At 40.2% G+C, this 26,760-nt stretch overlaps 2 protein-coding genes and 3 long non-coding RNA genes across 5 annotated transcripts in view; 2 read left to right on the forward strand and 3 right to left on the reverse strand.

Moving 5' to 3' along the window:
- ANKRD12 (ankyrin repeat domain 12) overlaps positions 1-2,542 on the reverse strand; it is a 67,590-nt gene extending 65,048 nt beyond the window's left edge. Inside the window, exon 1 of the mRNA XM_040550007.1 lies at positions 1,265-2,542. The gene's annotated coding sequence lies outside the window, so the exon portion shown is untranslated. The remainder of the gene's footprint in view (positions 1-1,264) is intronic.
- Positions 103-8,206, forward strand: LOC121066487. Its single transcript, XR_005817796.1, has 2 exons — positions 103-1,159; positions 6,188-8,206. It is a non-coding gene; the product is annotated as an uncharacterized LOC121066487 (long non-coding RNA).
- Positions 4,315-17,379, reverse strand: NDUFV2 (NADH:ubiquinone oxidoreductase core subunit V2). Its single transcript, XM_040550038.1, has 8 exons — positions 17,226-17,379; positions 15,386-15,451; positions 11,902-11,964; positions 11,683-11,799; positions 9,886-10,054; positions 8,320-8,429; positions 5,357-5,433; positions 4,315-4,476 (listed from the first exon to the last, which is right to left on the reverse strand). The coding sequence occupies exons 1-8, from the start codon at positions 17,265-17,267 to the stop codon at positions 4,383-4,385; spliced, it is 738 nt and encodes a 245-aa protein (XP_040405972.1). The 5' UTR covers positions 17,268-17,379; the 3' UTR covers positions 4,315-4,382.
- On the forward strand, positions 11,985-15,229 carry LOC121066489. Its single transcript, XR_005817798.1, has 2 exons — positions 11,985-13,834; positions 14,890-15,229. It is a non-coding gene; the product is annotated as an uncharacterized LOC121066489 (long non-coding RNA).
- A 3,098-nt stretch (positions 17,380-20,477) lies between the features above and the next one.
- The window catches only part of LOC121066491, a 45,167-nt gene continuing 38,884 nt past the window's right edge, over positions 20,478-26,760 (reverse strand). Inside the window, exon 3 of the long non-coding RNA XR_005817800.1 lies at positions 20,478-20,765. This is a non-coding gene — a long non-coding RNA (uncharacterized LOC121066491). The remainder of the gene's footprint in view (positions 20,766-26,760) is intronic.

Consider the following 26,760-nt stretch of genomic DNA (forward strand, 5'->3'; position numbering starts at 1 on the left):
CCCCCCTCCCCTCCCCTCCCCTCCCCTCCCCAGCCGGGCTCCGCCGCGCTGCCATTGGCCGCGCCCCGCCGCCGCCGCCGGGAGAGGAGGGAGGCGGGGAGGGGAAGGGGCGAGCAGCGCGCACGCTCCCTCCCGGCCCCGCTCGAACTTTCTGGAAGCGGCGGCGGCGGCACGGGGCGGCAGGCTGCGGGATGACCCCCGGCTCGGCTCCGCTCCCCCCCCCCCCCCTCACCCCCGGCCCGGTTCCCGGCGGGCGCGGCCCCCTCCTCCCGCCGCCCCCGCCCCTTCCCCGGGGGGGGGGGTTCCGGCAGTGATGGCGCAGTGAGTTTTAACGGCCGGCGCTGCGCATGCGCGGCGGGACGCGGGCCGGCCCTGAGGGAAGGTGGGGGGGGTGCGCGCTGAGGGCCAGGCTGAGGCCGGCGGCACATAGAGGGGCTGCGGAGCCAAGGCGGCGTCGGCCCTGTTAAAGACAGGGCGTCCCTCAGCGCTCCCCGTTAAAATGGGGCTGGCATCTGCTCATTAAAATACACAGCGTGGCTTTAACGGCGTGTGTGTGTGGTTCTGGGCTCGGGGGGCTTCAGGCGGCACCCCCAGGCTGCTCCTGCGGGTGGGCTGCGGGTCCGAGCCCCGAGGGGGCAGCTGAACAAAGGCCTGCATCCGACAGAGCTCCTACTGCCCTGTTTTCACCTGTTACTGCGAATAAAGCGACAATTCCTCAGCGTTTACCAAGTCGGAAATGTGAATTGTTCCCAATTAAAGGATATTGGGAAAATGAAACATCTGCTTCGGTTCAAACAGAAATATTCTGACAATTATTTGTTTTGGTGGATGACTTAATATACAAACCTTGCTTGAATAATCAGTCCGTGGCGTTAGCAAGAAAAAAATGTTTCTGTGTTTAAAAAAAGAATTGAAAGTGCTGTGGTGTTCCCCTTTATAGAAACAAAGGCATTCCTCACACCCACCATCTTTAATGGTCTGACATGCTGGAATAAATAAGGCGGATAAAAAATGGGTGCCAACCTCTTTTCTGTTCCATATGCTACAGATAATACCTTATTTTGATGAAGAGTAACTCTTGAGTGGACAAGGTCCACCACAAATAGAGATTAGCATCACACATCTTGAATATTCGCATGCTACGCAACATGTGCTTTAGGTAAATGCGTCTAATTTGCTTTAAAGTTAGTTGCAGAAATCACGGTACAGATCATTTGTTCTGCAAAGCAACTGCTGTCATTCTCATTTGACTCAATCTTCATACCTTGCGTGCTGTCAGCTGCCCAGGAGCAGGTGCGCAGACACCAGTGACCACATGACAAAGGGAGCCGCATTCACGTCACCTTCCTTTATGTCCAGTCGATTCCAGAGGTCATCTCTTGAGGTAGCAAGCAGGTTGAAGAGGAGGCAGGCTATGGACCGCCTGCATGAGTAGGGAGAGAAGTATTTCCCAAGGCAGAGTATTTGTTCTTCTCACAGCGCTCAACAGGGCAGATGCTTATGATTCACCCTCTAACCATGACGGGCTGCAGATGCAGTGCGGTGCTGTAATGCTGCGTTCCCATCCTTGTACATCAGCGCAAGCAGCATGCAGTTCCAGGATCTCCATCTACATTGGTAGGTGTTCACAAACAGCAGCTGAGATAACAGGGAAACAATTTATATCTTCTGCAGCAGACGCTAAGATTTAATAATAACATCAGTAACTAAAGAAAATTCAGTTCCTTAAGCCTCTTGGGAGAACTCCAGTTCGGACTCCTAAAAAGCAACACTTGACTGCTACCCCTACATTAGCATCTTCCCCTTGTCTTCAGGAGTCCCTCCGTTTTTACACAGCACGGCTGCAAAGTTCCCTTGTAGCTGTTTTGTGCTGACTTATGTAGTACTTGCCTTGATCCGCCTTCGCTAGTGAAGCATCTCGTGCCATCAGCTGTGTGGGCTACACTGGTCTTAGTGAGATAAGAACACACAGCAGCTGGTTCAGCTCTGTCACTGCTGAACTTAATCTAGTAACTGAGTGACTGAAAATCTCAAACTGCAGGAAAAAAAAATCTAAAGATAGGGACTTCATTCCAAGAAGTTGCAAAATGTGACACTGGTGAAAGCACTCATGCAAACCTCGGGAAGGCAGCCATCAGGTCGGTCAGTGGGCCCACTGCATGCACCGTACGGACAGAACTGAATGTCAGTGCTGCTTCCTTTTTGACAGAGCGGTTGCAGATAACATTTTTCTAGCAGTTCCCAGAGGACATGGAAATCCTTTCCAACATCAAATGCATCATTGGGCATCTAGTGGAGTTTCCTATTACTCCTAACTTTATTGCATCTTTACCAAAGGAAAAAACCACCACCAGTTGGACAATGTTGATGTCCACGAGATGGACATCAAAACATTTTCTTTTAAGACACAGCGAACTGGGGAGGGAGACTACTGGAACTAGGCAAACAAATCGTCCTGTCCACCTTTACGAATGGGAGGAGTCAGGCATTCCAGAGCTTTGTTTTTAGATACTTTTTTAAAGAAAAGTTCCAAACACTGTAGGTAGGAAACTAAGCAGGGCTAAAACTACCTTTCCCTTCAATCCAATTGTGCAGTCTACCAGTTTCACAGCTGCAAGCGAAAACATGAATAGTAATTGTCAGCACAGGATAGCTCCATACCACATAAAAACTTTGCAGTTCTCTTCAGCGTGTACTTTAAAAACACTTGCCTGCTTTCACAGTAGGCCTACAATAAGGTAACCTTACTTGAACTGAAATACCGCTTTATTATCGTTGAGCAAGGAGTTTAGCTACAGACTGGTACGTAAAAATTGTCTCTCTGCATCAAGCTTTTCCTTATTTTATGTTACTGTGAAAGTACTGGAAGGACGCCTGGCCTGCTACAGGAGTGTAACCATTACAAACACTCCAGTAATGTTTTAGAAGTGTATTCAGCAACTTTAATTTAAAGAATCTTCAGCCTATGTACTGGTTTCTCAGATACAGCGTCCTGTATCAGTTGCACGCAAGATTTTTAATGCTTACTGAGTGAGCACTTATTTGTATTTATCAAATTTACTTTTCCATTTGTATGCAATTTCAATATTTTATAAGCTTAGTAATGTAGTGGGGATGTCAAGTCTTGCACACAAGTAATATACGCGTTACTACTGGTGTAACTACATCACAGCGCCTATGAAATGAAGGTAGGGCATGAACAGGCTACATGAGATTATGATTATGCAGGGAAAGCTGTAGACAAAATTTAACTCAGGAAAGGGAGAACAGCTTAGGGAAGTACTGTTAATCAGAATGTCAAAACAAAACAAATTGAATAAAGAATGCAGTATAAATAATGCAAATAAACTCCATCTATCACATTTGTAATAAGTATGTAGTTCCACAACGTATTTTAGAAGCAGCAGACAATTCCCATGATTTTTATATGGTCCCAGTGACTGACACATTCTTTCCTAACATTTTAAAGCAACTTTGAATATTATTTGTAATATTTTTATATTATAAAAATGCATCTTCCAGATTTACAAGCACATGTGCCAACTGTCAATAAGCAGTCACTTTATTATTTTTTTTTTTAAAAGGAGAAATACCTCAATTTCACACTTTTCGATTTTCTTAGAATTAGCTGATACACAGGAGTAATATCAAAGAAGGGTCTGTGAATCATAGTTGGTTTCACATTTTACGCTTAGCCATGTATTAAACTGTTCCGGTATACTCTAGCTCCCCTCCCCCCCCCAACTGCATACTTTGGCTCTGTTAAATAAATTTGTAGAGGAAGTGGTTTCTTGTTGCTCATTCTTTTAGTAGAGCATTACTACTACTTGTTTTTTTCTGTAACATGGCAAAAAGACAGTTTTCACGCTCTTCCTGAATGATAATAGGAAGAGACAGGCACGAGAAGAATCACCAGATTTCTAAAGAACAAGAGGGCCTTTCCTGCTTTTGGTTTGTTTTGTTTAAATTGCAGTTAAAAGTAACGTGCAGTAAAGTTTTGAGAATCTGCTTTCACTTTGTTCCTTGGGCATTTGCCAAATTTGAAATTTAGTTAGTTTTGTTGCCTCTTTAAAGAACCTGTAATCAGAAATAGCTAAAAGAATTTTCAGTGAGAGATTAAAATTGCATCTGTTTATCTACCAATGATCATAAATAGACTCAGACACTTTACAGTCTACAGAATCACTTTTGTCCACTTTTTTTATAATCTGAATCATGATTAGGCTTTACTGTAGTTTAGATGACAGTAAGCTAAACACTCTAATTCCTATTGCTTTCCTTCATTTGAAAGTATTAAAACGTAAATCGTTTTACTGAGATTAAAGTTACTTTATTATTTTCAGACAGTTTAGCATATATTACAAAGATCTTTAGAGGCATCCTTAGAGGTCAGCTCGAACTCCAAAACCCGGTCCTTTCGGTGGTTCAGTCAGAGATGTAAGGCCACCAGCTGGCTCACAAGAAAAACGTCCACTCCTGAAAAACGACAGCAGATTTATTCATTGCTGGTACTGTTATAACCGATGTCTAATCACTGGATAGAAGACTTTAACAAAACTGCCTCAAGGCTGAAGCCACTTTTTTCATTCATTTATTCATCCTTCAGAAATGTGGGATGCTAGCCTTTAATTAAAAGGCTTTCAAATTCAAGTAACAACAAACAGCTTCGTAACTCAAATGCAAGATATAACCGCTAGGGTTTTTTTTATTAATTTATTTAAAGGTAGAACAAACAAAAGTGATGTTGATACCACCAATACTCAAGGCAATATTCCAATTGCATCAGTCATGTTTTTGTTAGAGATGTATCCCTGCACTCAGAAACTCTAGCTTTTAACATTGTTCTCTTATCCTGAAAAAAATAGGAATAGATAACATACTCCCGTCAAATGCTACTAATTAATTACACCATTCACATACCCATTGGTGTATTTGGACTAACAAAGAACAATGGGAAATAACAGATGAGAAAAGTTCAGAAATAAGCGTTTCACAAACTTCTGATCTTTTTTTTTTTGACAGAAATCCCCCCCAAACATGTAATGTTTACATGAAATCAACATGTAAAAAACAGGTGATACCATTCACCTGTTAGATACTGAACCAAATCAGAATTATGTTTTCCCATTTCACAGTCCTGTGGTCAGTCATCAGGAAGATGAAATTTCTCTACTCGGTTCTTTCTGGCTTTGAATAACTAGAAAGGCACTGAATACATACCATGCTGTTCAGCAAATTAACAAACACTGTTTAGCTGCATGTTGTGAACTCCTAGAGTTGTAATAGGAATTTAATTTCCTTTCTCGAAAGGAGAAGCCTTCGAGTAGTTGGACATTATCATGCAAATACAGCATACCTTGGGCCAGGTTTGGGAACTTTGCCAGCCTTTAGCTCATCGATTATATCTTCGATATCTTTGGGTGTCAAATCCTCCTAAAAAAAAGAGTCAGCAATTGTGCAAATTACAATCATCAGATGAGTGGCTGTCTAAACGAGGATCTTAGCACATGTAATTTTGATCCTGTGATTAACATACATGTACCGTTTTAAAGAATATGGAAATTTAAAAAGCCTAATGTAATTTTATTACTAACATTTCTAATTTACATATAGTTGCAGAAATGATGTTAAAGCTAACAGCGTTCACCCTGGTCATCAATCATGTAGGTTTGTGGTTTCAAATTCCTTAGTGCGTTAGTGAGCTGAATCTTTACCTTCCCACTATATGTATGCTGTTGCACAGACTACAGAATAGCGTCAGCTGAGACAGAAAAGTGGGGACAGTACAGGAGAACAATTCTTAAAAAATAATAAGTAAATCAGATTGTGATAGCATCACAAAGTAGTTTTAAAATACGTTTTAGGTGTTATTTAAAGGCTGGACTTATTCAATGAATGAATTCTTTGGTCTGATGACATCCAAGCGAGCTTTCAGAAGTCTGAAAGTTCAAAAATAGTGTTAAGCTACACCATACTTTCCAACTGACTGTTTTAATGTGGTTTTAAAAGCTTACGGAGTACCTAGGTGATTGAAATTCCAGATTTATAGGCAGGCCACTATCAAAAAATGCATCAGCACAATGAAATGAAAAATACATGAATTCTGTCTTATCTTGTTCCCTTTTCCTTACTAGGCCAAATGTTTTGCCTCTTGATACCATTCTTAAGTTTCCTTTCTCTTCCATAGGCTGCAGTATTTCCCTCAGGAAACTTTCAGAACTCATCAAGCAAGTTAAGACAGCATTACACTAGCAGTACTGTATATTTTAAGTTAATAGCTACGCTAACTTAAAACTAATTCATAGTTACGGGTTTTCCAAATATACTGTCATGCCTCTGATTCCAGTTCTATACTGAAAAAAGAGAAGCCAAAAAAAGGAAGTGACTGCATTGACACGAACTAGATTTTCAAAGCAGAATTCTCTTTTTTGTTTTTTAAAGAGTATTTCCATGTTCTCAGTCACAATCATGGCTACGGACAAAACTCAAGAATAACCAGAATGCGACAGTGGGTAACACCAACTTTTACAACTTCAGATACAACTTCTGACTCTCATACAGTACTAAGATGCTGTATTTACATAAAATATGAAGCGCAAAAGACAAGGCACTAATCCCCTTGACAATTATGATTTTAAAAAGAAAAAAAAAAATCAGTCTTTAAGCTACAGCTAGTACATTTTTGATTATAGTACAAGAACAAATTCTAGCAAAGGAAAAGAGCCTAGCACTGGGTTCAAAGAGGCACCCAGAACAAGGCATGGCCATTGCTTCATTCCTCACAAACGCAGAGAAAAAAAGGAAAATTCTGGATGTGCTTTCCATCACTCTTCATCATAGATCAAACCTGGAGTACACAAGAATTAAGCCTTGAGCCAAGGACTCAGCATTCTTCAGCAAAATCAATCACTTCCAGCTAATAAGTATTAGGAAGAGACTTCCTAAATAAAGTTGCAGGATTTCAGTTATTTCTATTTTTAAGCCAGAAAGTCAAAAATTACTGGCTTCTTGTAAAATTTTTTATATAGATAACAGATCGATGTTGTGAAGAGGACTGAAACTTCCCTTGTGGCACTCCCAAAGAGAGATTCAGAGGAGCTATGTAAACTCTGTTCAGCCTTTCCATTAGCACTCACCAGAACCAAGTAGCCCCTAAATGGGAAAAAGGGCACACTGGGTGCAGAAACAATGTTCTCCTGCTTAAGAAAATGAGGTACCAAAAATCTGGCAATCTGGCAAAAAAGTAGACGCCATGCCATCAGTTAGACATGGATTAACATTCAGTATAATTAGGTACACTGGTAACACATTAAATCTATACTAAAATATACACTACCAATGAGCTTCATGCTTCAAGATACTAAAAAAAAATAAAATAGCAACTGATAGCCCAAGTGACTATCAGTAGCAATTGGATGTTTTCAAGCATCATGGTTTATGAGTTTTAATCATCGCTTAGTGTTCTGTAATCTTATCTCTCCACATCCCACTTAATGGCATTTTGGACTTCTGTTAAATTAGCATTCTTGCAAACCCTTTAAAAATGTAACTGATTAAAAGTGTTTCTTTGGGGGGGGACGGGACACAATAGAAATAACATTTTACTCTATACCATCATGGCCTGATGCTTTTTGGACTTTCTCCACAGTGTCTATACAACCCCATGCTGTACATTTTCTTCTTCTTTTCCATTATGTACTCCTAAATGACAAAACCAGGCTGTTTGTGCTTCCAGATTATAAACTGTCTGCATTACTTCAAATGTCAAGACACACCTCTGAAACAAAGCCCAAAGCAGAACACCTATTGAATGCACTTATTTAGGGGAGGTGGTTTAGTGCTACTGTATGGAAAGGCAAAACCTGGTAATTAAAGCAAGCTGACTTTTAGCAGGTGATGCATCATCTTAACTTGCTCATTAAATGAGAAAAGAAGAAACTGGGAACTACTGTAACCGCAAAAAGGCGATGATGCAGAGTTTAAAAAAAATTCCAAAGGAAAAATGCGTTCTTTCTCAATCTGAAAGCCACCTGTGAAACTGCTCATTCTACTGGATGGATATGCCAAAACACCACTTCCACGAGAATCTCCATCCATGATCTCATCATCTCCATATGAAAACAAGAGCATTTACAATGCGTGTTCTTACAGAGACCAGGACATCAATACATTATCGCACAGATGAAGTGTTTCAGGAACGAGAAAGTAAAATATGTTCTGCCAACTGCGATTTGAATAACCGACCAAAAATTCAGAGTCAGAAAGAATGAAGATACAGGTAGCTCAAAGAAATCTAGTTTCTTAAAAAGTAATACTTACATAATAGTTGTCATTTATTTGTACCATCGGTGCATTTACACAAGCACCTAGACACTCCACTTCAATCAGTGTGAAGAGTTTATCAGGTGTTGTTTCCCCAACTTTTATACCTTAAAAAAAAAATAAAGAATATTAGGTTCAGCAATGGCTATGGATCAAGATTAATAAAGAATATTGTAATTACTCCATAATTTCCTCATTACTTGTATTTTGGCCATAAAAACATTTGTACAGTTAAATCCTCTTAAATGAGTCTAAGACTGTGAAGTTAGTCTTTGGATACATTTTGACGACCTGATTTACACTTTTGATTTGTTGAAAAATAACCACAAAATGACAATTCTCAGAAAAGCTGTGCTCGAGAATATTTTTAGGAATCAGTATAACGTAATAGAAAAATTTGGAAAATACAGCTCTCCTATGTTGATATTAAATGCGTTAATAATCAGTATTAAGTACTGAATCCCCAAATTAACCACGAGCCAAGCATTAACGGTGGTCCAAATTTGCAAACAGCTTCCAAGTTTCTACACGAGAGCTTATTTCCTGAACAACTCCATACACATGCTTAGCTTCCATGACGTGTTACTGCTGTAGTGATATAACCAAAAAAGATACAGACCTCCCCCAGAGGGCAGGTTAGCAAAAACAACATCTCAGAGTCTTAGCTTGCCAGAATATTCATTGGAAGGAAGAACGCCAAAATACAATCTTCCTCCATAGTTATTAGGGGCAAAAACCAGTAAAAGTTTAAGTAAAGCCTGTGTCTCAGTATGATCTACACAAACACCCTTAATTACAGGAAACAGTTGCTTTTCTTGTGACTTCGCAAACTAAGTTTCAATTAACATCAAGCCATCTTTGCAGCAACAAAACCAGGACAAGTTTAATCTAAAAATGCCTTTTCCAGACAATGGAACATGAGGGAAGCAAGATTATAAACAACTGGTCTGTAGCTCTTATCACAGAGGTTTTTCTGAAAGGTCAGCATAACGTGACTGCATAGAGTGGGAAAAGTTAGTTGTTGACCTTACCCTCTCTTCTCCTCATAACACAACAAGGAGAAAAGTAGAGAAAAAGTACACAAAAGTGGTGAGTTCTCCTTACATCTCATATGATGCAGAACTCTCAGCTGACTTTTCCCATGAGAAATTTGTAAATCACCTTATTTAAATAGAAAAAGCCTCACTAATAATTTCATATAGTGTATACCTTAAAAATCTTATTTTACATAAAAAAAAGTGGCATGACATTGAGTCCTCTCCTGTATATGGAATAGTGATTAATTCTCAATCCAAGAGTTGTATTAGAATAATTCATTTCCTGGCAAATTGCCTTTAAAATCACTTTAAGACCACTAAATGACACTCCTGACTTTTGTTCTACCATACTGAAATATTTGGACTTGGTATCCCTTATTTTCAAAGTTCTACAGTGACCTCACTCTAAATGAGAAGTATTTCTGCACTGTCTCCATCACATAAAGAATTTTACTTCCGTTAGAAAATAATCCATCATTAAACCAGGGAGAAAAAAAAAAAAGTGTATTACAAATTTGTATCATACCAAGTTTCTTCTTAATGGCTTCTAAAATGCTATCAGAGTCTCGCAGCATGCAAGGCGTGGTAGTGCAGACCTGGATATGGTATTTCCCAACAGGCTTACGATTATACATGGTATAGAAGGTTGCTACTTCATACACTCTCATGGGAGGCATTTCTAAAATTTCAGCAACCTATAATAAGGGGAAAAGAAGATACTATATTGAATTCTCACAGGGTACCAGTAAAGACATTTCAGAAGTCATCTCAATCAAGTCACCTGTCCTGTATCTGCAGTATGAGGCTTAGGTACTCCAGATAAATAGAAAGAAGGGGATGGATTTCAAAGCGTAACTATTGAAGCGCTAAGAAAAAACACCCGAGTTACTCTGACTGGAGCTGACCTTGTTTGAGCACAAACTCCACTAAGCCAAGAAGTAGCACAGTGAGGAGCTGCAGTCAATCCTCCTCCAGCATCATATGCAAGCTAGTTTCAAGAAGTCAGCTGGGTTCCAGCATTCATTATTAGCTCCAGCTCATACTATGCTTGCACTCTTGCTGCATGAATGAACAAACTTGTATGAATCCGCCCACGCTAACCCACTTCAGCCTTCTGGCAAAGGGAGCAATCCAGGCTGGTGCTACGCTCACCTCATTCAGTTACAGCAGGCTTTCTCGGGTCCTGTAACATACCAGGGCTGGCCCTAAAACCACCACTGCTACACCCGCAGATTGGCATCCCAGCTAATAAATACAGCGACGCACAATCTCCGTGCAGTCAGTTCTGGTGGAAGTATCCCTGACCTCACTAACCTGGAACCCTGGCACGCTGCTCAGAGGTTGAGAACTGACAGCTTCCAGAAGCGTGGCTGTTCTCTATTCCAGTACCTATAGCAGGCAAATAGCAAGCCACAGGAAATATTTGCTTGCTTAAAAACCTTAAGGTCATTTAAAACGTATCACTTTCAAAGTAAACAAACATAAAAAGACTTTTCCCGTTCGGTGTTAACGGAGGCTTTGTCCTACATCGTAGGAAACAGCATATAATGTCTGCCAGTGTTCCTAAGCATGCACTTTACTCATACTCAGTAACTTCTGTAATCCTCACAATCCTCTTTTAGTTTATCTTGATTGAACTTGAAACTCTTCACTTTAAAACTGATACGCCAGCTTGCAAGACAAAATGTGAGATTCATTTGTATGAATAGAAAAACTGAGGTGCAAATTTCTTGGTATTTGATTTCCGTCATGCAACCTATCACTTTGGAGCAGTGTAGCTGCTTGCTTATTTTGAAACACTTTAATAAGTAACTTGATAAGAAACCAGTCTTAAGGACACTTGCTATGAGGCGTTACGAAATACTCATTATACCCACTACACCACCACATGCCTTGTGGAAATCTTTACAGGCCCGGAGATTAAGTACGATTCTGGCCATGTGCGTAGTGCCACTGATGTACAGGAGAAGAGAAAAACATCATTTTTCTCTCCCCCAAATTAAGCAGCGAACAAAGTCTTTCAAGTTTACTCCTACTTCCAGGATGATTCTGGGAAGAGCCTGTCTAACTAAGGCCCACGTTCGTCTTTGTTTTGTTCAGTCTGTAGTTGCTAGCAGTGAGTTAACATTACACAGAGGCAAGTTTCCTGCATTAGTTCCCCCCCCCCTTTTTTTTTTTAATGTAGTCTCATAGTGAATACTCACAGTTCTGTGCCACATGTAAATTCCTGCATTAGTACGCTTTGGTAAAAGTGCTAATATTGTACTATTAAGAGTTAGAGTTTTAAAAAATTATGCTTGCAAAATAATTTAGCACTAAATACCTTGTTCATAGCTGATATGGGCAACCATCCATGCTGTCTTTGAGCCAGATCTAGTATTGCCATGACAGCTGCAGACTTGTGTCCCTCTGGGTAATTGTTTATGATTGCTTCTATTCGCTTTTTAAAGGAAAAAGAGGAAAAATAAATCAGTACTGAGCTAAAGACGAAGTTTGCATGTTTATGGTGTGGTTTTGGTTTTGTTTTTTTTTGTCTGCATACCTTTTTGTTTTCAGGTGTGAAATCAAAGGGAGTATCTGGATTATTTTCAGGACTATCCCTGTGCTTCAAGAAAAGTGAAAGAAATAATAGGGTTGTCAGGGAATTATTCATGACAGATTTACTGTTGTAAAATATTTTATTAGATAGTTACAGTTGAGTTACTTGAATAAAACTGACTTGATATATTCCAGATAAAAATTTCATAGTACTCACTCATAAATGACTAACCATCTCTGAGAAAGTAATAAAAATGTTGATAATTATTTCATCACTCTTAAAAAATGACAACTTATTCCTGTTATTTCCTATTCAAGTAATTATTTCTTCAAGAATTTGGTATTATTTACAAAATAGACACTTGTAACAGTTGATACAATTTGGCAATTATGGTCAAACTCATCACAAGTAGATGAATAGTCCTCCAGTTAATACCTTAACAAACAACAAAAGACTAAAACAATAGCCCATTTTTTTGTTTTCCCATGGGACCTTAACCGTAAAAACTTTAAAAACTTATCGAGAAGCTTTCTATATAAATATTTGCACGTTCAAACATACATTATTAACCAATTTTTACATTTCATAAGTTTTAAAACATTTCACGTACAATTCTGAATCAGCACAGAATAAGCAGAATTTCCAAATTCCTAGTTCCAAAATAAGGTATTTTATCATAATATTTCTAACGTGGTCTTCTTGGAAGACATCACATTGAAATTAGTTCCAATTTTTATTTTCAGAAAATACAAATTTGGAAGTCTTGAAGAAAGTGATTTTTACTGTAACAAAATTTTAGATCTGATAAAAGCCCTTACCCCCTAGAAAAGCTTGCTGTGCAAAACTTTCAGTTATCTCAGAGTAGCTCATTATGACGTACTCATAGCAAAAAGCTTGCACTCAAACTCAGCTATTTTCAAACTGAGAACGTTTCAAATTAAATTGAAAGAGTGCAGAAAAATTCAAGCTATACTCAAGGGAGCTAAAAGTCATCCAGAACCAATAATTAAAGCTTTTAAGGAAGCACATTTAGGAGGAAGAAACCTACTCCGCTGACTTTCACTTTAATCATCCTCTCAAACAACCTAGGATGATTTTACAGTTTCCACGCTACCTTTTAAGGCCAGGCTGGATGAGGCTTTCAGCACCCTGGTCTGGTGGGAGGTGTCCCCGCCCATGGCAGGGAGGCTGGAACCAGGTGATTTTTAAGGTCCCTTCCAACCCAAGCCATTCTGTGCCACCTTCTTATAAAGTAGTGAAGGATTTCATGAAGGATCTAACATGGCAAGTCACTAACGTTGTGAAAGACTGTTGTCAGTGCACAACTTAAAATGTGTATGATTCACGGCTATTCCTGGGTTTCGAAATTTTAATACAGAAATACCGAAAGGTCAAACACAACTCCTAATTACAGCTGGCGTCCTAGTGAGAGACTCCCTTTGCTTATCCCATCTATATGCTGGAACAGGCAGTACTACTACCACTGTCAGTTTGAGGGCAGGAATATCCCTTTCCCAGTTCCAAGCCTAAAAAAAAAAACCTACGATCAATACGTACTTCTCCACCTCTACAATCAATACGTACTTCTCCACCTAGGATGACTTTCCCTTTAATAACAGGGATTACAGAATGGTAACTGATTTGCTCTGAACACACTGATCTTTTAGCAAGTATGAATGTGTTATTTGTACTGTCTAGAACATAAAACAGCTTTCACGAACAGAGTTGCCTCTATTTTAGACTGACCCTTCCCAAGAAAGGATTTCACTCATCGTATGTATTGTTGGAGAGGGTTTTCTACCAAAATCAATGAAAGTTCTTAAAAAGAGGCTGTTGAAGGAAAAAAGAAGTGATTGGAAATACCCTGCAAGTTTTAATTTCTTTCCCTTACAGATCTGCTGTAGGACATAGCTGCACTGATAATCCATGATTCATGGTAAGTATTTCCATAACTTTTCCTTCTCAAATCTGCATGCCTGTTTTATTTCAGGCTGCTATTTTGCCTTCCACTGTTACTTGCGCTAGTTATGTTTGTACTTGATCTCAATTTCTTTTGCAAATAACTTTATCTTATTGCATTATTAAAACCCCTCTCTGCATCTAGAACAGCTGTTACTTCCAGCGTATCATCTCTAAAATATCCTTAAATACCCTACATGCAAGTATGAACAATAAAAACTTTATAAAAGAACAAATACTCCATTATCAAAACAAACAAAAAACCACCCCACAAACAATTTCCTATGCTCTTCTAGCAAAAGTTCTGTTGGGGAACAAAAATAAAAGGACTTAACGATGCTATTCAATAAAACAGCTAAAAATCACAAGAAACTAAAGCTCACAGCTTTTCTTTTCTAGCTCCCTTTTGCTATTTTCATTCTCCTCACTCCAGCAAACCATTTAAACAGTAACATAATTCCTGCAAAATGCCTGGAGAATTTACAAAGCTATCTAGCTTCATCTACCTGACACTGCCATCCATTAGCGTGTCAAAGACACCCTTTGCCTGTCTTCACCGATCTCAAACTACTCTTGAAGTTTCCCAACTCGTCAGCCTACACTCATGTTTCCTGTATTCCTTGAGTATCAGCTCTCACTCCATAAATCACCAGTGCCTGTTCAGGTTGCTGGAAAACTACACGAAGCATGTACTGTAATCCCATTAGCTTCATCCAACAGGAAAGCTGTGGAGACAGCTGCAGCTGCAAAAAAAAAAAAAAAAGCCCGTCCAAAAACGCTGAGCACCTGCTTCCAACAAAATGGTCAATTCTCTAGTAAAGTGCTGATTTCCACCAAATGGTGGAAAAATGCCAAATTATTCAGCTGTTGGACTGAAGTCTAGATAAAGCACTGAGTGGAGCAGAATGGGACAGAAGACACGTCTCGGAAATGCGTCAGGCTCTCTTCGCAGGTAGACAGACAGCACACCTGCTTTAGGTGTTTAAATATTGAGTGCTTTTTTACTTGTGCAATCACTATTGCCGTTTACAGGTATTACAATAATGCCTGATGGCCTCAATCAGGAATTGCTATTCAACTTACTGTACATCATGGCGCATGAACCAGAACTGCATTTTTCAACTGCTAGCAAACAGGGCTAGACCCACACCTATGGTTAATTCTGTGGCAAATTGAAGAAGCCAAGAAACTGGGCCCACAAAAAGCGTCACAAGCTTCAATTACAAGTTAAATTCACTACAGTAAGAAAAGGAAACAAGAACTGTTTTGTAATGAAATAAGTTCAAACAAAATCTCACCCGTAATCACACACAAATGCTAATACCACCGTTACAGGAGTTTTCATTACATAAAGAAATAAATGATACCAAAACAAAGCCTTTTGATACTCTTATTGCAACTCTAGTAAAAAGGTTTCCACTAGGCTTCTATAGCAAAATCCTGCACAACAAAAACTTCAGGCAGATTTCAAAAATCACATCCCAAACTCTTGTTACACATCCCTTTTCCAGTAGGGTAAATTACTTACCACAAATAAGGCTCCTCCACTGGAATTGCATGCTGGTGTTCTATGCAAGTAGCGGACTTGTCTTATCTACAAAGAAAATAAAGTAGTCTATAATAATTACATATTAATAGTCTATAATTTGTATAACTGCTTTCAGAATTAGCTTGATTTCTTTTCTAATTGTAAACTATTAATTCTTTTGTCATCACTAAATTTAAATTGTGTCAAGAAAAATACAAAGAGCTCTAGCATACTATTAGGAGAGCGCAGCTACACTGTCCAAAATGGTCAAGGTATGTTAAGGGGAGTTAAAGGATTTAACTTCAGACTGGTAATGTCCTACCACAGCTTAAAAATCCCTTGAGTACAAATCCTTATCAAATATTTCACCAAGAATTCTTCAGTGTGTTACTTTATATCATATGTGCTTCCCAAAGTTTGCCAAGGGTACCATTTCTACTGAGGTTCTTCTCATTTAGGTGTTCCTTCAGCTTTTAGCTAACTGAACAGCGTGACAAAACAACAAAAAGTGAAGCACCTGAAATACCAAGAGATCACAGATCTGTATGCAAGCTGTTTTCAGCTATTTTCTATAGTCTCTCGCTAGATCAGTCATGCTAAAACAGATCTAGAATGCTAGATTCTGGCCAGTATTATTAAAGTCATCTTATGATATTATCCTGTCACAAGCAAACGTTTTGTAACAAATTTCATCTTGTATCAATATTAGATTATATTTATATTGAATTCTAGACCAATTTTGAGAGTTCTTAAAGTAGGAGAAAGATTAAAAAAAAGCCCTCTGTAGCTGTTCGTGTTACTGTATAAAATTTGTTGGATCTCAAGTGGGTCAGCAACAAACAAGCAAAAAATAGAGGCATGGGGTCAGAGCTGGGATCGAAACCTAGCTACCAGGCAACTACAGGCCCTGCTCTTCTGTAAAAGCAGCCTAAACAGCTCAGCCTCTTCCGCAGATCACACAGTTTCACCTGCTGTTTGATAACCGCAGCCTTTCCCTGCCAGACAAAGCCCTGCCCAGAAGCACTGGGTTTAGTGTGGCGTGTGAGGGATGTTACGTAGCAGTATTTCCTCCCTCCCTGCTTCTGGCTCACCTGAGAGCAGCAGCCAGGAAAGCAATGGTTTTTCCTGCTGCTCTATATCAGAAGCCCAAATGACCTCTGGGACATGGGAATAACTCCTTGCCCTGCCTGCCACCTCCTGCAGGCCAACCTCAGCTTTTTATCTCTATAAACTGACAGGAAGCACCTCAAGCTAACTGCAACCGGCATGCCAGCCTCTCGCTGAATGTGACAACACGTAAAATTCAGGCAAAAGACTCAAAGTGCAAGCAGGGCACACGAGTTCTGCAGAAATCCTGCAGACAACAGCATAAACCCTACTAAATCCTAAGCAAGTTTAGCACACGCATGTACAGTTCTGGCCGTGAAGGAACAGCACTGTAAGCCTCGGGTGTCCAACTTTAAGGGGCAGCCTGCTTGCAGTGGAAGCGCTCTGACCCTTTGCTTTAAGGACACCGCTCTGCTTTCCAGAGCCCGGCCCCGGGCTCCAGGCCTAGGCAGGCTAACCTCTGGGCCTGGAGGATTTCAGTCAGCGCAACTGGCCTCGGCATCGAAAACCAGCGCCAGCAGCCTGCCCCCAGCCCCCAGCCCTCACACAGGACAGCACCCCACGACCCCACAACAAGCCGCCGGCCGCTACAAGGCGGCGGGGACGACCCCGTGAGGGGGCGATACCCTTCCCCGTGCAACCCCCGAGCCTCCCCCGACGGACCAGGCCGCCCCACCGCTCCCCAAAAGCCCCGTGTGGCGCAGAGCCTCCCCCCAGCACGCCGCCCCCTTACCGAGCGTGCGGCCGCGGCCCGCAGGGGAGCGCAGAGGAACATGGCGGCGGACGGCCCGGCGCCCCCTCCCCCCCCGTCCCTCTCCTTGAGGCCTGCGCTCGCCCTCGGCGCTGCCACAGCGGGACCGCCCCGCGCATGCGCGCGGCCGCGCGCCCCGCCTGAGGAGAGGGAGCCGTCCCTCACAGGCCTGAGGGGGGAGGAAAAAAAAAAAAAAAAGAGAAATAAAAGGAAAAATGAGGGGTGTTCTCCCTCCAGGCTGTCTCTACTGTAAATTGTGAATTCGTGGCTGCTTGGACGTGAAAAGTTTGTGTCAAATAAGCGAACCACACCATCTATATGAGAATGCTCTGTGAATTGCAACCTGTTGTGGCACGCACCACTGTGAATAGAAAAAAATCCATTTGAAAACAAGTTTAAAAAAAATCCCTTCAAAAACAAGCATAGATAAAATAATAATAAAATAATAAATAAAACTGGAGATACGTGCAGGAACTGGTGATGTTTTTTGGTGTTATATTTTTTCCTCCTCATCTCTCTACCCAGCTTGGTTGATCAGGATATGTAATGTTAGGACTGTTTTGCATCTATGTTTTGACATCGCTTGCTCAGAAAAAATCACGACTAAGCATTTCATTGTCTTCTCGGCCTTCGATAAACATTTTCGTTTCACGGTATAATACAGTACACATTGCTGGAACTGAAAAAAATGTAAGCAATTGATTCTTCCTTGGGTGCAACAGAAACATTGGTCACAGTTCCATCGTTGTGAAGACCCTGTATTGTTCAGATCCTCATGTGAGCAATGCAAATTCATCTTTTTCACTCCAAAATAAATTTATGTTTTTCAAATAATAACTAAGAAGAAGGGATGAGGACTCAGCGTTGCAGATTTGCCAAGCACCAGCCAATGTTCCGGCATCTCTTACCATATTCTCCTTCCCTCTGAGGAGAGAACTCCCCTGCACTCCCCCATACTGTGGCACTCAGTGATACGGTGCCCAGTGAAAATCGATCCACATATATTTTACATAAATTCATTATTTGCAGAAATTGTGGTGATCTCTAGCTAACATTATGAGTACAAAGTACTCTCAATTCATTCTTTACAGCTTTTTTCCTTCATCCAAAATGTTAATTAACTTGTTTTTCATGTCCTTATTGATGTAGGAAGATCTTTTTATAGTTCATATAAGCATTCAAAAGGCGGGATGAACTACACTAGAGCAAACTGAATTTTATTAAAAACATTTAATGGTTACATTATGAATTTATATGGATAAAAGACCCACTGGGACACGAGGTTGGCACAAAAGGCCAGGGCAGACAGAACCGCAGTGGTTCTGCCTATGCGGTTGGACCTGGAGAGCTCCTCTAAAGAAACCTTTAGGTAGGCAAAGTGAGACCAGAGCCCCAATGCACCTCAACAGATAGTTCCATAGAAAGCCAAAGACACTAAACAAAATGGTACATATTTGAACAATTTAAGATGCTTAGTTTATTGCTCTTTCAGCTAATTGCATATATACGTACAGGCATATACATATATATGTATATATTTGACAACTGTTAATATAATTAATGTTCTTTTAACAGAATACTTTTCATTTGCACAAATCAGCTAGGATGTGGTACTAGCTGTCTAGTGAGATTACTGCCTTTTACATTTGGGTTTACTGTAGTCAGTGGTTGTCTTCCTGCTCCTTATTCTTCATTTCCTCAACGTTGAGAGCTACTATCAGTATTTGTAATTTAAGTGCTATACTAGTAGTTGATATGTTCTTTCATTTGTTTTCACTAATTACATAGTCACTTATAAACCCCATTTTTGTAGTCATCTATTATCCTGAGGTAATTCTTCAAACACCTAAAAGACGGCCTAAAAGAGAGAAAGTATAATGGTGCAGCGATGTTAAGGAATAGACCGCAGATTCTGTTGCTAAGCCAAAATTTATATCCTGTTGAGAGTCTGCCCTAGGCATACAGTCTAAGAATAGCAAAGACCTTGGATAATTAGACCCAGGGACTGTTCCTGTGCAGATAAATTTATAAACATTTACTTGTGCAATATAAAATATAAAATATATAATCATAGTAATTGGTTGATTATATGAGTTAACCCAATATGCATTTTTCAGTAGGACTTCATGAATGTGTAAATAGACAAGAAACAAAAGCATTTGGAAGTATTTGTAATTTAAACTCAGTCTATTTATCAGATGACAATACTAAAAAAAATAAATTGGAAACAGCATGACCTTGAATGGGAGTCCGGTATCTGCCGCGATCTGCAGACTTGCCTGTTGGCTTTGTGCATCCAGCCTCCTGCACGCACTGAAGTGAAGTGCCAAAGCACTGTCTGCTCAGGACCTGATGCATCACAGAATCACAAAATCATTAAGGTTGGAAAAGACCTTCAAGATCATCTGGTCCAACCATCACCCTACCACCAATGTCACCCACTAAACCAGGTCCCCAAGCACCACGTCCAACCTTTCCTTGAACACCCCCAGGGACGGTGACTCCACCACCTCCCTGGGCAACCCGTTCCAATGCCTGACTGCTCTTTCTGAGAAGAAATGTCTCCTCATTTCCAACCTGAACCTCCCCTGGCGCAACTTGAGGCCATCCCATCTAGTCCTATCGCTAGTTACCTGTGAGAAGAGGCCGACCCCCAGCTCTCCACAACTTACATCACAGAGCACATGCATATAACTACTCAGATGTAAGTGATACGTAAGAGGGTTTTTATGGACCAGAAATAAGTTAGACGACTCCTTTTACAGTGTGACCTGCCAATAAGGGAAGCTGCATAAAGGGAAACAAGACTCCCTGTGTTGACACTTTTGATAAGGGTCAGGAAATTCAGCAGATGGTGTACTCGTGCCTGTGTCTCCAGTAGGGTAGGTGTGCACGGACTGGTCAGAAATGGCCACACCGTCCCTTTCTGTAACCTCACACACTGTCCCTAGCAGCCTTTCAAGCTCTAATTGCATGGACTGTTAGAGAAGAGATGGAGAATGCTATCATTTGCTGCAAATATAAGCTAGAGAATTATTCTTGCAATCAAATAATTATTTACTGTGTCATTGAATTTCTTTATTAGTATGCATTACGCCAAATAATTGCCTTCAGGCTTTTGTTTTAAATGGAAACATACTAGGGATATTTAATGGCTGTCATACTACTCTGCATCCTGAAATATAAAAATAAACAAATCAGCTTTAATTAAGGTTCCATCCATTATTCATGTACAGGCTTTCGCTGTAAATTTTCTGACATTCAAAAGTAGTACTTCCAGACATAGCAGTAGAAGCAGTATTAACCAATCTTCTTTGTAAATATTACGTTTTAATTATTTTGTGATACATGCTCTAAAATTAAGTAATATTAATAATAAGCAATTTGCAGTATAGGGACTGTTAATGTTGGCAAGTCATTTGAAGAGATTCTTCTGAAAACAGGTCATCTGGAGAGAACATAAATACCGTCAAATGGTATCACAGACTTCCTATCATGTTGAAAAATCATCTCTGCTGTCAGCTGTGTAAAAGAAAGAAAAGAAAAAAAGGATTATTAAGACCTTTCTGAAACCTCAGCATTACACACTAGTATGTTTGTGTTTGACCAGTACAGTGATCTATTTTATGAAGTGTGAAAACACAGGGGGCAAACAGAGGAGATAACGTTCCATAGTGGAGACCTACAGACATCGGAACACAAACCATTCTCAGGTGCAACCTTCACATTGCAACACTGTGCAAAAGCCTGGTTTATTTGTCAAGCAGTGTTTCAGCTATCCTTGTGATAGGTTAGATTTAATTCATCAATAATTTATAGGCACTACAGAGCAAAATTAGTGTAACATACAATCTGAGACCTTTTTCTGAAAGCAAAATTGAAGCAAAGCAGATCTGCCTGGTCATCTATGCACTCACATCAGAACTTTAAATATTAGAATGAGTAATTGTAAGCATCCTAGAAGGGGCTCTTCCAACAGAAGATGATTGTATGGATAGCGTAGAGGTTTTACATGGAACTGACTCAGTAAAACAGTTTTCTTCACAGAAACAGCTGCAGAAGGATTGAGAATGGAAAGAAAATGAGAAGGAATGTGAAACATAAAAAGAAAAAAGCCAAATAAACAAACAACAACAACAACAACAAATGGCAAAGGAATTGCTCAGCCACAGCACTGAATGACAATTATGAACCAAACTGGAAGTGAACAGTAGGAAATATAGGGGGAGGCTGTCTGGGATGATAATAATCCTTACTATAACAGAGAAACCTGGAAGGTGTGGTAGGTATTACAGCATCTGAAAAGACACTTCTAAAGAAGGGACACAACACTGCCACAGGTAGCTGGCCTGTGCTGGTGGAAAGTGGTGTAGTTCCACTCAAGGAGAAAGAACTAAAGTGATTTTCCTCGTCTGAGGACCTGGCTCACTGTTTTGTAAGATATGAGCTTTCACGGCCCATTATGTACAACAAATATATTTCAGTTCTTTTGCTCAAGATCACTTTGCTTACATGGCTTGAGTGCTAAATTTGCATCTTTCTGCTACAGTTCCTGTGGAGCAAATGGTATCAGTACCAGTAAATGATGGAGAAAGATGATGAAAACCAGCTCAAACAGTATTGTGTACCTAATGTGAGTAAAATGCTTGTAAGGTGGACATCCTTTTTACAGTACCCACTGAAGGAATAGGAGGAAGCTTTGCATTAGCTGTGGAGACATCAACTCAGTGAAATATTGATATGTGGTTTTAGCCAGTTACTTTTTCTTATATCATAAAATTTGGGATGTATTTAAATATAAAAGTCATAAAATATGTGCTTAAATTCAAAGTGGGCTTCTTGTCATTTCTTATTTTCTTAGTCTGTTCTGTATACAGATGGCATTTTGTATGATTAGCAGCAACACATGATATGTTTTATCTTTACAGTGGACTTTTTATGACACTGCACTATATTCAACATGCCTACACATTGCTGATGTTCCCAGATGTTGTTTTAGTGTTACTGGGGCCTCATGAGCAAGCTCACAGTGTAGTTGGAAACATTCTTCCACTGATAGAATAATGATTCAAGATATTTTAATGGTGTTTACTATTTGCACAAAGGCTTTGTGCAATCTTGTATGTCCCTTGGTTAGTTTTGTGCTTTCTGCAGATTGCAAACGCAGCTGTTTCAATAGGCTGTAGCAGTTTAAATATTACCTTCATGTGGAAATACATTTCATATTTTGTATGCAAGTGGAAATGTACTTAAAGTTTAAAAAGAACCTTAATTTGAACTTTGTTTCTTTATTTTTACTACTCACATTATTTAGAAATATGTAACAATCACGGAAATGTGCCCATACAGTTATTTGTCCTGGGAATGAAGTAATCCTAGCTGATATATGATTAAGACTTTGTTATCCGAAGATGAAGACCTTTTTTAGAATGTGATTAGGAATTACTATCTTTATTTAACAGATAGGAAAATGTGAGGCAAATGTGTACTGGCCACTGGTCAGTCACAAGAAGTCCACTGATTTATAAGCCGGTGTCCATGGGCCATGCTTTTAGCATAGTCTGAGAGAGATTCCTGGGCTGCAGCGTTGGAAGGACACTGGGAACAACTTCTTCTCCATTAAGCTATTAATAGCTTAATTTGGATGAGGAGGTGAATGTGTTCACACCTAGTGTTAGACACTTACATGCCCAGGCTAGGAACTTGCACTCCTGCAGTTAGCTGAATCTCTCCTGACTACACGGAGAGCATGAAGAGCTTCTTTCCTAGGTCAGTCTCCCAAGTCGGGTACCAAAAGCTGTAACGAAGACCACCCTCCAAATAGTCTACACAATTTAATCTTACACCTCACATTGCGTCTGTATTCAGGTTAAATATTAATTTAAGCTTAAGAATGTTTTGATATGTAAATAAATACATTGCTTTAAGAGACGCTGCTTTTCTCTTCAGCGAGGCTGTGAAAAGCTGGCATGACTTCCATTGGCATCTCATGACTTTCTCATGTTAATCATCTGTGAAGTTCAAACACCATTCAAAAAAGGGACGAACATCTTTGAGCAGCAGCTTTGAACTTTCTTTATTCAAAAGGGCAGCTAGAACTATAATTAGGTGCAGCTAGTTTTCATTATTCAGCTCATTTATTATTTATTTATGTCTTCCTCCCACAGTGCCTGTGAGCCTCACAGCTTGTGCTGGCAGGGATGGGAGCCTGAATGTAGCTCCACTTGTTTCCAAGCTCCAGGTAATGCAGCAGTCACTGTGGCATGCCCCTTGATTCGTGAGCTGGGAGCAGGGTGCTGACCAAATGCAGGTGATGTTGCAGCCTCTAGCATCCCAACCTAAAAATCTATGAACACATTCTCTGCCTTCTAGGCAAGCAGAGATGAGCTCCTGCGTTCACAGTTACTACCTCAACGTATTATAATTCTCGTCACTGCCTCACTGCAGTCTCTCCCTACCTCATGCTGGCTAATTTTTTTTTGACATTTTGCGTGTTGCTTTATTACCAAGTTCTGCAGGTCCTCTGGGGGGTTGGAGGAAGAGAGCTATAATTTTTAATGGAGATAAAAGCAGGAAGGACATCATGGGATGGATTTTTGTCTGTTTTCTTGTAAGCTCCTGATGGTCAGTATTAAGTTGTTTTTTTTTTTTTCACAAAGGTCATGCATGACCAAAATGGTGACAGCTTTAGTAACAAGTTGCTTTGCCTTGCCATACTCTTCAAGAACAAGTTTCTTCTTTTCTGCAATACACAGCTTTCATCTTTCTGGAATTCCTTCCTCCTTGAATCCTTATCTGTGAAGGACTAGCAGATGGAAAGGCAAGAACTTGAGAACAGCTTGGTGGGTTTTGAGTGGGTGAGGTTAAAGTGGAGTACAGTAGAATTGTTAAAGCAGATATGAAATTTCTGGAGTGCTTTTAAATTTTATTCTAAAGAGAAGAAATAAAGATTTAGTCTACAAGTTGTTTTAGAATGAGGGCAGTGCAGAAAAGGGAAACCAGTGACCTACTTAAAAAGAAATTAAAATGCATTAAACCTCTTGGGGTTGAGGTTACCAAAAAAAAAAAAAAAAACCCACCCTAATAACAACAACAGAAAAAGTAACACAATGAATGTGTGCATGAAAGGAGACAACATCTTCATTTCTTCCCTAGAGGCAGCAAAATTCTACCAGGAAGAGTCTGACTTCTAGTCAAATTATTATTATGCAGTTATTATTATGCAGTTTAAAGGGATATTTTTTACTTTGCTTAGAATTTTAGGGCACTGACTCTCTAATGTGTTAGAATCTCATCTAAAAACAAATGCTTCTCACCCTGTCAGGTATCCTAAGGCACAAATAAGTTTCTGTCATCCTTGTCTATTATCGTATTTATTAGAACAGTTATACTGTATTTCAATAACATTACTCTTTTTTTTTTTTCTTTGCTTTGCTTTTACATAGTTAGTCCCCATCCTGGCTGACCAGAAGCTGTTATTTGTTTGTCCTTTAATCACTGATCTGTTCACCTCGGATGGTCCTTCCAGGATTTAATGTTTCTGCTGGCATAGCTCTTGCTATCACCAGGTCATATCAGCCTTTCCATTGCATCAAAGTGGGTCCCCAGGGAAGGAGTCTATTTTACCTAATGCAAATCAAAACACGCAGACCTTGTCAGAGCTACTTCCACAGCTCTGTGAATAATAAATACAAGCACAGGAATGACATTTGTCTTATATCCAAAGCTTTCGGAGTAATTAAGTTTGCTGGGAACAGACAGGCTAATCTGGTACCTCTGTGGGTTATTAGCTCCAGCTGTTTCCACACTTTGGTACCCACGAAGAAACAAATGGCTGCCCCGCTGACAGGAGCATCCTGGTGCATGGATTCTGCTTAAAACGCTGGAGCCTCACACAGCTGTGTCCCCTGCACCTTTCCAGGACCCAGCACCAAACCTGGGTGCTGACAGCGTCGCTGCACCAGAGCCTGGGTCACTCAGCACCAACCATGTCGATGATTCAGGATCGTCACAGTGAAACAGGAGACAGAAACTGTGCACCAGACCCAAAACCATATGTGCCCTTACCCATCTGCAGTTCACTATTCCTGCCGTGGCAGACACTCAAGTTTCAAATTTCATGTTTGTTTTCTACTGTTGATTGTGTTCCTCATGAGTTAATTTCACCCTCTTTTTCAATTTCTTGTACCCTCTCGTTGCAGTATCTTTACTCATCTTCAGTCTTCTTACTGCCTCATTTTTCTTCGGTTTGTCCTGTTTACAAACCCAGGCATGATTTAAACTCTCCCATCTTAATCAAAGTAGTGCCCTTGAACTCACCTGCTGTCCCTGTTTACTGCCTCATCATCCTTTTTCTTTTAATCTCTCAGCACACTTCACAAAGAGTTTACAATTGCTATCTGGTGTTCCATCAAAAACCCACTTTAATGCAGCTTCTGCCCTTGTACTTCCCTGACACCTAAGCCTATTATTTATTTCAATAACTATCACTTTCTTTTCTCTGCCCTGAGTAAATGCCTTTGTGATTTCAATCTTTCTCCTTTCACAGCCATCCAGAATATTGCTGCGAATGCTGCTTTTCCAAATTTGGCCTCAAAACTCCTGTGATTACTTTCCTTTATATTTCAATGACTTCTTTTCACTTCCAGGGCCTCTCTCTCCTTATAGAGCTGCATTAGTAACATTTTGATTTCTACTATTCAATCCCCATAATTACTATGATTCAACTGTACAACAGCTATTTCTGTGTCAGAAGCTGGATGACAGCAGGAGCTATGGGACCAACAAACGCACCAGGTACCATCTTGCAGCATAGACCCCGCCTGACAAAATCCATGGTCTGGTCTGCGCTACGCTGCTAACTGATACTCCTCAAAGATAGGCAGGGCCAAACCTTGACACTAACTCATCAACAGAAATGCCCGTCTCCACCACAGGTGTTGCCATACAAAAGAACGCTCTCTCCATCCTGGACGTCGTCCTCATGCAGGGTGACAAGAGATCGCTTGGCTTTGAATCGCCATCTGACGTTTGCTGTGAATTCAGCCACCTCAGCTGCAGGCTGGTCCCATATATATGAATATCTAAAATACCATTTCCATTCCTTGTTACAGTTCTTCTTTGCACTGATATCTAAAAAAACAAGGGTAACACTTAAGACTGCTGGAATTGATACCAGCCATGCTGATGAATACTGTTGTGTCATTTCCTTGTGCTTCCCCATCTGTCCCATATGTACTTCTATCCTCACTTGTTTAATACTTAGATTTAACCTGCTGGGAGCAAAGATTGGAGTTAAGAGGGGCCTTATTCAGAGAAACCGTCCCAGTGACAAAAGTAGTTCTGACCATATACATAGATCCTTTCAGAAATTATGTCTATTGGAGATTATTGTAAAAAGGCTTGGGTGGAAGAGTGGTATTAAAGGAAAGGGAGGAAAGGGGAACAAATCCCAGTCCTATTGCAGACTTGTTCTCCTCTCTCACAGTTTTTCATCCATTTGTGGTGTGGATGATTC

Source organism: Cygnus olor, chromosome 2 (assembly GCF_009769625.2).
Source record: "Cygnus olor isolate bCygOlo1 chromosome 2, bCygOlo1.pri.v2, whole genome shotgun sequence".
Taxonomy (NCBI): Eukaryota; Metazoa; Chordata; class Aves; order Anseriformes; family Anatidae; genus Cygnus; species Cygnus olor.